The sequence below is a fragment of the Chenopodium quinoa genome, unplaced genomic scaffold (assembly GCF_001683475.1).
Source record: "Chenopodium quinoa cultivar QQ74 unplaced genomic scaffold, ASM168347v1, whole genome shotgun sequence".
Lineage (NCBI taxonomy): Eukaryota > Viridiplantae > Streptophyta > Magnoliopsida > Caryophyllales > Amaranthaceae > Chenopodium > Chenopodium quinoa.
In genome coordinates, this window is record NW_018742381.1 from 1,637,293 (window position 1) to 1,648,971 (window position 11,679).

The 11,679-nt window shown below is 36.0% G+C and overlaps 2 protein-coding genes across 2 annotated transcripts; both read right to left on the bottom strand.

Moving 5' to 3' along the window:
- Positions 1 to 4,313: 4,313 nt before the first annotated feature.
- LOC110697289 (mavicyanin-like) lies at positions 4,314 to 6,350 on the bottom strand. Its single transcript, XM_021874662.1, has 2 exons — positions 6,061 to 6,350; positions 4,314 to 5,192 (listed from the first exon to the last, which is right to left on the bottom strand). The coding sequence occupies exons 1-2, from the start codon at positions 6,248 to 6,250 to the stop codon at positions 4,837 to 4,839; spliced, it is 546 nt and encodes a 181-aa protein (XP_021730354.1). The 5' UTR covers positions 6,251 to 6,350; the 3' UTR covers positions 4,314 to 4,836.
- Positions 6,351 to 7,773: 1,423 nt separating this feature from the next.
- On the bottom strand, positions 7,774 to 11,219 carry LOC110698328 (inosine-5'-monophosphate dehydrogenase 2-like). The gene is made up of 5 exons (XM_021875740.1): positions 11,044 to 11,219; positions 9,543 to 10,549; positions 8,649 to 8,828; positions 8,190 to 8,447; positions 7,774 to 8,086 (listed from the first exon to the last, which is right to left on the bottom strand). Exons 2-5 carry the CDS (start codon positions 10,545 to 10,547, stop codon positions 8,015 to 8,017), a joined length of 1,515 nt encoding a protein of 504 aa, XP_021731432.1. The 5' UTR covers positions 10,548 to 10,549; positions 11,044 to 11,219; the 3' UTR covers positions 7,774 to 8,014.
- Between the last annotated feature and the right edge of the window lie 460 nt (positions 11,220 to 11,679).

Below are 11,679 nucleotides of genomic sequence, written 5' to 3' on the forward strand. Positions count from 1 at the left end.
CCCCTCCTTCGGCTTTGGGTGAGGGGTAAGGACCCGGTCTTTGATCGTCTTCTTCCCGGAGGAAGGCTTCTTGGCCGGCTGACTCTTCTTGGGAGTAGCTGACCGAATAAGGTTCTGGATCTCGCCCTTGAAACTATTCATGAAGGTCATGAGTTTGTTCCTAGTGACGGGAGCAGAGCCTTCTGCCGCCTGGGCAGCTCCAACCGGGTTGCCGGCTGGGTTGCTTGGAGCAACTTGGTTATCTCGTTCCTTTTTATCCCTGGAACGGGTGTGCTTTGTTCGGAAGGACCCGTCTGGGGTCACATAGGTGTTGACTTCATAGTCATCACCACTTTCATGGTCCGTCTGGACCTCAGGCTCGGCCGACGGCCGCTTGTCCTGATCCGGTGGTATAGGATTAGAAGCCATCTCAGAAGTACTCTCCCCACAGACGGCGCCAAATGTTGCGGGGTTTTTTGATGTGTCCTGCGGGAGAGTTACAATTACGAGAATGCCCTTCACCTCCTGTACCTGCAAAAACACGAAGTCTCCGGTTGGTTGGAGCTCCGCCTCCGACGATCAAGTCAGTTACGTACAGGAGGAAAAGAGTGCGTAAATAGTGAAATTACTTCTCACGTAATGGGAGAATTCCGCAATTAATATTGCTCGGGTTTGGTGTAAGTAGTTAAGGGTGTATTGAATATCTTGTATTGAATTCAATGGAATTGAATGAATGCCCATTAATGAGGATCTCTCCACTATTTATAGTGGGGAGCCTTGGTTCCCCATTTAGGGTTCATGGGACACGTGTCAGCAGGGGATTGGAGCCCTGCTGACCAATGGCTGGGTGCCATGTGTCGCTTAGCCGTAGGGCCACGTGGCTGGGGTATTTTTACCCCAAACAATAACCTTTATTATACTAATACCATAACTTTCTTTTCAAAAGTCTCCCTAAAGAAAAGGTGGATCATGTTATGGTCTACAAAATACAGACCAGAGTAAATTTTTATTGTACAAGAAATATGTGGCAATAATTTTAAAAAAAAAAGTATGGCATTAAACCTATTTATTTTTTTATTTTTTATTGCTAATACACAGTTTTGGGCGACAAATGTAAATATCTTGTTGCACAAAATAGCATACATGGGCAACAACTTCTACTATCGTGGCCCAAGCTACCACCATGGGCAACAAAATAAGTCGACGCACAAATAATGGCATGGGCAACGAACTATTTGGTCGTCGCCAATAATAGTATGGGCGTCGAGGATAAGGCGACGACCCCACGACGAGTTGGTATTCGTTGCACAAAGGTTTGGGCAACGATTTATACCCTTGGGCGATGAAATTTTCCGTTACTCAAAGCGTTTTTCCTCGTAGTGAAAATGGGTCCGAGTTCAACTATGAATTTTAAATAAGATGCTTATTTATAATTTTTAATATTTTTTGCCTATGCTAAACTATGATTAAAGGTGGGCACCATGCCGAGCCGTGCCGCCGCGCGCCGTATCTGGCGGGCCACCGTGCCAAAGGTTGCGTGTCGTGCCGTGCTGGCCAAAATCGCAGGCCAGCCCACGACACGACCCACGTACCGAGCGGGCTCGTGCCGGGGCGTGCTGGCTTGCCGCGGGCCACCCCCTTTGCTTTTTTTTTTTTTTAATGTTTATACTATATAAATAAATAAATATATATAAATATATAAATATATATATTTATATTTATATAATATACATATATATAGGGAGTGCCTGGCGGGCCTGGCACGCGGGCTGGCACGGCGGGCCAAGGGGCGGGCTCGTGTCGTGCCGTGCCGAAAAGTGCAGCTCCTGTTCGTGGCACGGCCCACGGCACGCCGACGTGCCACCGTGCTGTGCCGGGCCACCACCCGGGCCGTGCTATGACCCGTCGAGAAGCGTGTCGTGTCGGGTGGCTCGCATGCCAGCCCGGCCCGTGCCCAGCTCTAACTATGATAATGTATTGCAAATTGTAAGCATCCTTCGATTTTTTGGATTTTATTGATTTGTAATTGTTAATGGTGTTCTGCATTTGTTTTCTTTTAATTGATTTTAATTTTGATGTAATGAGTTTTTTTTTTTTTTTTTTTTTTTTTTTTTTTTTTTTTTTTTTTTAGACATGGATTTAATAAATCCGGATACCCTATGACCCGACCTGAGAAAATCGGGTACCCGATATCTTGGTACCCGGTTTTCCCAGGTCGGGTCATGGGCTGGGTTTTAAACTACTCGAAGAACCGGGTGCCCGCTTTTTCGGGTACCCGATTCGGGTACCCGGATCTGAGCACCGCTACCGGCAATCCCCGAAACCTCCTCACCTAACACCGATGGGGTTTGCCGATGGTGGGTTGTAGGGCTGCCGACGATTCTGTTGGTGGCTTGGCTAGGGTTTAGAGTTTTTTTTTATCTTTTTTTTAATTATCTTTTTCTAAAAAAACGAATAAATAAGTGACATGTATACATGGCGGGCCCCACTAACGGATTCTATCCAAGTATCCGTAAAGTGGTGGTGAAACCCAATTTTTGGGGTTTTTTTGTGGTGTTATAGTAAACATTTTTTTTTTGTGGTGTTATAATCTAGTTTGTGATATTTGTGTGCTGTTATTTTGCAAAAAATCTTGGGAATAATTGAAGAGATAGAGAGAGAAAGTGTTGGAAATTAATGTCAAAAGTACAAAAAAAAAAGAAATTGACAACTCATCAAAAAGAGGGTAATAATGTCAAAAAGTACAACCTTTAAATAAAAACAGACATTATATTTTAATTTACCCAAAAAGAAAAATAGGTATTATATTATGAGACGGAGGAAATACATATGCATAACATAGAATATAATGACACAAGTGAATAAATTATTGATTCATATCTCAAATTATAGAGAATCAATTCAAGAAAAGAAAGTATCATAATTTATTGATATATTTCCTTATTATTTCAAATAAATGAATGTTATTATGCCTTTTATAGTAGAAAATAGAATGTGATTATCTTCTTTTAGTATAAAAGGGTGTCCTCTCCAACAATCCAATACAAACATATCAAATCACAAAGATTAATAGGAAATCCAGAGAATAATAGCAAGCCATATAATAAGAGTATAAGTGAAATATGGAGATGAAGAAGGTGATTAGTGTTCTAATGTTGATGGCTATTATGGTGGTTGCAACTAAAACTCAACCCATCTCAGCAGCCCGACATGATCCCTTTATCCCCTTACCCTCAAACAACCTCTTTCAATCAGTTACTCCGAATGTTGTTGGCCTCCAATGCGAAGATGTTGGCCAACCATGTGATCTACTGAACCAATGTTGTGAACCTTATTTTTGCAAATTAGATACGGAAGCTGACGGCATATGTACTCCTCGACCCTCAATATGAACATAAGTTAAGTAAGAGATAATGTAGTTCTTAAATGACATTAGAATAAAAATTTTCCCCTTTGATTGGTTATAAAAATAGGTGATGATTAGATTTAATTATTGTTATTCTCAGATTGATTCTTTAACAAATTATTTTTATTATTGTGGTCTTATATAGTGGAGTACTACTTTATTTACTCGTTGTTTATCTTCTATCATTATTTTACGTTTTTGATTTAATTGACATCCTTTTTTCAAATACTAATGATGCATTAATCAATACTCCTTAAATGAAATTAGTGCACCACTATTATTTTATGATTAACTTTAAAACTATTGTTGACACCGAAATTTTATTAATTATTAGATGTCAGATATATATTTTATATAAAGAGAGTTGTTTTTAAAGTTTAATTAGACTCAGATGGATTAAGTCAAAATGACCCATCTCCTCCCTACTACCAAACATTGTAGGTACAAGTATGGATTAAGCTGACAAGACCCCATACTACAAACAAATATCAAAACCCTAGCCTTTTGGAGAGAGGAATCAAGAGATTTACGAGAGTTGTAACTCATAAATTATCAATGAAATAATTGTCCCCGTATTTTTTTCTACGTCTTTAATTATATATTGCAGGTTTGAAATTTTATGGTTTACAAATTGGCACGCTCGGTGGGACAATTTTCGCTCTTCATCTCCGATCTCCAAGTTTCAAAATCCGTGGAATCAATGGAGGCATCACAAATTTGTTTTCAAACTGTATAAGAAAAGTTTCGAGACCAAGTTGCATCCGATGTCAAATCTCCACAACAGGTCTCGAGGGGGCATTTGTTGACACCGAAATTTTGTTAATTATTAGGTGTCAGATATATATAAATAAGGAGATAATATATCAAAAAATATAAGATATTTATCTTCAAGATCTCGTAGAATATTTGATAGCTATCTTGTTTACTACTCAACGACATTTTATATAAATAGAGTCGTTTCTAGGGTTTAATTAGACTCATGGAATAAGTCAAAAAGACCCCATCTCCTCTTACTACCAAACATTGTAGGTACATGTATGGATTAAGCCGACAAGACCCGTACTACAAACAAATATCAAAATCCTAGCCCTTTGGAGAGAGGAATCAAGAGATATACGAGAGTTGTAAATCATAAATTATCAATGAAATAATTGTCCCCGTATATTTTTCTACCTCTTTAATTATATATTGCAGGTATGAATTTTTATGGTAGAAGATATATATTCCACAAAATATTTTGAAAAGTAAAATATCTCATCAATACCTCATTTGAAACAAAGTTCTAGAAAAGTAGTTGTAAATTAACAAGAAACTTAAAATTTAGTCTCATCCTTCACAAAAAAAATAAATAAAAATAACATCCATTGTTAAACCAAACTCAACACATAACATATCCAAATTCCTAAACAAATATGCATCAACCAAGAAACAACCTTAAACAAACACATCTATCATATCATATGAAACCCAACAATTACCATAATAATAAACCCAACAAAACCAATCTTATTATTATTATTATGAGTTGCACCACTTTTCTTGTCAATGTCTGGTGCAGCTGTATCATCACCAGATTGTTGATCATCACCAGGAGCAGGTGGACTTTCCACGTCCAAAACCTTGACAATCATCTTCTGTCCTCTCTGGCAGTGTCCGGCCACGCCGCTCAAGAAGTAGAATAACCCCGGCCTGTCTAACATGAAGGTAGTGTCGCCGGTGTTGGCGAAGAATAGAGGCTGAGATGATCCACATTTGCTGTACTCCGCATCCGATACCACCATCACTGAGTCTTTCTTGTACTTGAAGTCTGCCAATATACAAAAATTGGTTACTAATGTGCTTACGTATGTACACTCTATATATAAAGCAAAATGGTTTATAAAATTGAAAACTATGGTAACACAAATAGCAATTACTTACACCATTTTATTATATGGAGTAATTAGAATAAGACAAACAAAATGCACTACTACAAATTTTTTATAGATTGGTTTTTCTTAAGTACCAATTTTAGATCAAACATTCTTAATGGTCTGTCAAAATTAATTAGTACTTATAAGATATATTTTGTACATTAAAAATAAATAAATAAATAAAAGTGAGACACAAAATTTTGTATTGTTATTGTAGAAGAGATAACTATACTAACAATTACAATTTTACAACAAATTTAAAAGATTAATTCTATGAGTACGACGAAAGTAGTCATACAATATCATACTTTGTATATATATAAAATTAACATTATATTATATGTTTACCTCAAACATGTAACATTACTCACTAGTCATACGAACTACTATCAAACTAAAACTTACGGTACTCAATAGAAATTTTGCTACGATATTTCATTTTTTTAGATTTATCTTGTTTGATTTTCAGTTATAAAATGACTTAAATTAACATGATTAACTCTATATAATCAAGATAAAAACAAGCAGTTAATTTCACTACTTTTGATATTAAATCAACATACTCCGTACTAATTTACCACTAACATTAGCACATAAAATTAACAAATCATTCTATAAATATGAAATGAAAAATACTAAGGAAAATATTACATACATAAAAGATGCATAGTATGTATGTCGTTATATCCATTCAAATTTAGTTGTCACATTAAAAGTTCAAATTACACTAATGCGCGACAATTAAAGTGCAACGATACTTACGTAGAGTGTCATTGACCTTGAACCGATTCTTTTGAGCCCAATCATTGTAAACTTGAGGGCCTTTCAAAGGAGGAACTTCCCATCCTTTGGTTAAACTTTCACCAACTTCAAATTCAGTACAAACTCCATGCAAAATTAAGAGGGAGAAAATGCATAGAAAAAGGAGAGAGAATTTGGTAGAACTTCCCATTTTCTTAATTAGGTTTTTTTTTTTTTTTTTTGCTATGTTGAAATTGACTGTGTATGAAAGGGGTAACGTTGAGGTATATATGAAAGAGTTTGAAGAGTTTGTTGGGGATTATTAGGAGAAAATTTTGGGTTATGCTGTTAACCGACTCACCAAACATGCATGATTATCATTGAATAAGTATTCACTTAAACGGTTATTATTTTACCTTAATTTTGAATTTGGTTTTTGAATTATGGGCTGAAAATTTAGTGAATATTCTAGTGTGCTTAAAGTTGAAAATTAAAGTGAATATTTTTAGGTTATTTTTTTTATTGACAAACAATTTTAGGTCAAATTCGTGCATATGCATGTGTGTCAAATAAATTGTTATGAGTATATGAACAGAGTTTAAGCCGAGTAAATTAAAGTTAATATTTTAGTTCAAATGGATGAAGTTGAATATATAAAATGTTGATGCTAACTCTATTATTTTTTTAAATGTAACAATTTGACTTTTGCACTATGTATGTAATATTTTAACTTAAATTTATACTAATAAGTACATGTTATTACTCATATGTATTATATTGTTGTCTTTTGGATAAATAATAAAATTGTATATCAGTCTTTTATCAAAGGTTAAAATTATGTCTTACTTAATATGCCGGACAAATTCTTTCAATTCTTTTTGTTGGTCACATGTAAAGAGGGAGGACAATTTTGTTGCTCATCACCTCGCTTCCTTTTGTAACTGAGCAAGTGTGAGTTAACCAATTATCCCACGGAAATCACTCCTTATGTACTCTTGGATACTTTGTCTCTAAATTAATATAATTTGCTTGTCGCTCTTTCCTTTAAAAAAAAAAAAAGAGGAAAAATGCCGGTCAAATTGTAGTAAAAGATAAGGATGGATGAAAAATTTATAGCAAGTGGGTTGATGAAATGAGAAAGAATTAAATTTAGATTAATATTTTCATTTTAGGAAATGACGCACTTATCTTAAAACCAGTGGAATAAAATAAGTCAATTAAAAATGGAGTGAATGAATAGTGTACATTATAAAGTGTTCAACAAGCATTGGTACCACACTCCTTTTCTATCTCTCCATTACCAAGTGTTCTTAATCTCAGCTACATTAGTTTTTCTAGGCAGAACCTTAGCTAGCTTATGCAACTGCAAGCCTTCCCTCCTTTGAACTAGCTGACGACTTCTTTAATGCTTTGTGTTGCATAGAAGGAACGAAAACCGTAACACAACCCAAATTTATCCAATTAATTCAATTAAGCCGGTTTACCCAAATTTTGCCAAAATTATTTTGCAAGTGCCAGACATAAAAGCATACACAAGGCAAGATCATAACGTCACAAATTAAAGTACTTGATCAAAATTACAAGGCCTTAAAATTTTAAGTTTTTGTTTTGGGCGATAAACTATTACTCACTCCGCTCAGGACTATAGGGTTTCTTTTCAGATGAGATGTCAGGCGCAGCGGTACACATTCTGATCAATACTTTTACGAGAGTATAAGTTTTTTACAATCTGAGAGAGAGTGAAAAGAGCTGAGGAGATTCAAGTAACATAAATTTTGATTGTTGTGATAAACATACAAGATACAACAATAGGTTCTCAAAAACCACTGATCATTGTCAAAGCTCAGTTTTGTATATGGAGAAACAAAGAGCAGAATCAAAGAGCAAGATAAAGCATACAATTTGATCAATAAGTCAAAGCTCGGTTGTGTATATTTATATACTGCATCCCTAGGCATATGTCAGCATGCTTATATTAAAATGCCTTCTTCTCATAAGACACTAGGCCATGGACCCCACCTTCAGCTTGTGCTGCACCAGTTCGAGCCTATAAGAGGACCATTCAAACACTTTTAGAACTTTTAGAGCACATCTCTCTGAAGTATTAAAGACTACACATAAGATTAGTGGTAAATCAAATGAAGCCATACCTCCAGTCTTAATACTTCTGATCTCAATAGATCATGGGCTGACTGAAGTGAGGAGGCACCAAGATCCTGGAAACCTTGTTTAACTGCATGCATTGCATATGGAACAAACTTTAGAACAGAACCCTTGTCTGCAACAGCTCCAACAACACCTTGCGCAATTTTAAGCTTAGACTTGTCCCCAAGATATCGCTGATCACTTCCTTTTGTCATTGCTTCCAAAGAGCCCATTCCTCGATATTTCTTAAGACGACGACCATCCTAACACAAAATATCACCTCCAATTAAGCAAATACGAAATACTGAATTTCTTGAGCTTAAGTTTAACTAGAGGGAAGGCTGCACTCCAAGTCTCCAACTACAATTAATCAATCATAGTGCAGGAATTTACTGACAATACATGAAATGCCTAGAGTAAAGAAATCAATGTTTCAGAATATTTAAGTATCCAGCAGCACATACCTGAACTACATAAGCACCAGGAGCCTCATTGCTACCAGCAAGATAGCTTCCCATCATCACAGTAGAAGCCCCAAGAACCAACGCTTTAACAATGTGTCCGGAGTTTGATATGCCCCCATCAGCAATGACAGGGACACCACTTTGTGAAGCAATAGATGAAACTTTGTATACAGCAGTAGCCTAGTATCCAAGGAATATTTTGTTAGCAATCTAGTTTGCTAATCACCAAAAGTACAAAATAAAGGAAAAGAGGACCCAGCAAAGCAACATTAAGAATCTCAAGACTCAAAATCATGTAAGCACTTATTAGAGCTTAGACAAAGAAATTGAACAGAAAATGAAAAATCATGTAGCTTTATTATTAGACAACAGAGTGTTGATTTAAACAACTGCCTCATGAGGTTAATCTTCATTTCTACCTTAAGCGAATATGAAACAAGTGACAATGGAATTTTTTAATGATGATAACCTCTAATATGAGTACATTTATTGATAATTATCACTTCCGCTATAATGTTACATTCCTTCATACACTGAGAAAAATCATGGTTATATCCCTCCCTAATCAAAGGATTCAAAATAAATGAATGCAATAAGAAAATACAACATCAACAATAACAAAGCCTTATTCCCAAAATGATTTGGGGTTGGCAAACATATGAAAAGTCATAAGGAACTGTCCTCAAAAAATGTAAGAATGCAATAAGGAAAAAAAATGTAACATTATGATAACTGAAGCTGCTATAACATTTACTTATACACATTTTAGATTTGACATTTCATATATATATCTAATCACTAACAAGCATGATAATAAAAATAGGTTTTCAAATAACAAAGGCATTAAAAAAAAAAAAAAAAAAAAAACTAGTTTAGAACGGGCTATGGAGTTACCTGTCCTCTACCCACAGCACAGACCTCCTGAGTGGTACAAATTGACCCAGATCCCATACCAACTCTCAGCCCATCAACTCCGGCTTGAATCAAGTTTTGAGCTTGGTATTTAGTCACTACATTCCCTCCAATGACATCCAATTCTGGGTATGTCTTTTTTATATACTTAATCATATCCAACTGATAAGTAGAATTCCCTTGAGAACTATCCAACACCACTGCATCAACACCGCCCTTGACCAAATATTCCAACCTCTCTTTATCTGATTCTCTGGTCCCTATTGCAGCTCCCACCAAGAAATCCCCATTAGGTGTCAACGACGGCAAACCTCTCTTTGGAAATTCTTGAATCCTCTCTATATCCTCCAATGCCACCAAATCGACAACTTCCCCATCACTCTCTCTCACAGTTGGCACCAATTTAACCCCTTTCTCTCCCAAAAACCCAGCAATTTGGTCCAACTGATAGCTACTTGGCACAGAAAAATCCAATTTCGACATATAATCACAAACTTTACCATCCTTATTCTTCAAGTCTACCCAATCAGACTTCAGTACATACCCCAAAACCCTTGATTTCCTGCTCCCCGTCTCAGTAACCAAAATCAGACTCGCGTAACCAAAATCACCCTCCGACTCAATCACATCCGAGGGAGACTTAACCTCAAAATCAGAAACAAAAGGGATACGACGGGACTTGGCAGACTGAAGAAGAGCAAATTGCTCAGAGGGGGTATTGTTGGAATGTAAGATACCAATCCCACCAAGGGACGCCATAGCTACCGCCATGTAAGACTCAGTGACAGTGTCCATAGGAGAGGAGACACAAGGGATAGATAGAGAAATGTTTCTGGTAAGCTTGGTATGAAGCTGAACCGAATCCGTTGCGAAATCAATATAATGAGGGAGAAAGATAACATCATCATAGGTATATGAATACCCCTGATTAAAAAGTTTCTCTGCTGAGAAACCATCTTCAATAATTAGGTTTTGGGGTGCTTCCATTGCTTCAAAATCAGAAAACAATGGTTCAGGGTTTTAAGGTAGGTAAATTATCAACAAGAATTGGAACAAATTAGTTACTAACAACGTAAACAAAAAAAATGCACAAAAAATTACACCCAGATTCCACTTTTATATCAGATTTTCAAGCAAATTTGCTGTTAAAATTCTTAAAAACATAAATCAACAAAAACCCAGATGAAAACTTAAACACCCAATCATCTATTAGTGAGAATTAACACTCCTGTCAATTAAAAATTATCACCCACTAAGCAGAAATTGGAATAAACAATAGTATAAAAAACAGAAAAAATTGATTTCATTTCTTTTAACGTTTGTAGATTCATTCGTATTAATCAATAAACTTATAACTGATTGACAGTAAGCTTATTATGAGTAGTATGGTTTGATAATTTCAAAAGGTAGCCATTTTTTTCAATCAAAAAAGAAGTAATTGAGATTGAAAGAAGAAGTAGAATATGATAAGATGAACATATACCCGAAAAAGTAGCCGGAGTTTGAAGAAGTCGCCGCCGATTTTATACTGTGGTTTGTAAATTCAGGCGACTGCTTGTGGCACGATTATACGAGTAAATACTTGTCAATAAGTCTGATTCACAAAAATCGCCAATCAGGGGGTAAATTGGTAAAGTTGGTATTTTACTTTGGGGCAAATCTGTAATTGACCATGTCCTTGTCATTGACTGTCCTTACTCCAGACGTTACCTTGAGAAAACGTTTTCCCCGCTTAGTTTCCGTTAGTAGCATGCCTTCGAAAACCCCCTATCTACAGAAATTACAGTGGCGATTGTTAATTCGGAGGGCGATTTCAGGCAATTGCAATTTGATTCGGAGGCTTTGCGGATAGCCTCACAAGAGAAATTCAAAGGTGTCGATGGTGTTTAGTTTCTAGGCGGAGAATTGAATTGGCAGCGTTGGCAGAATTGAATTGATAGGCCGTTTGATTGTCGTCCATCTGATAGGTAAGTACTCTTTTTTGAATTTCAGTTCAATTTTTTTCGTTGTGAAGAACTAGCTAATATGATGATTGTTTTCCAAATACTATGTTAATTTTTACGCAATAGGACTGTTGATTGCAATGTCTAGTTTGATAATTATATTTCCTAAATGCTCT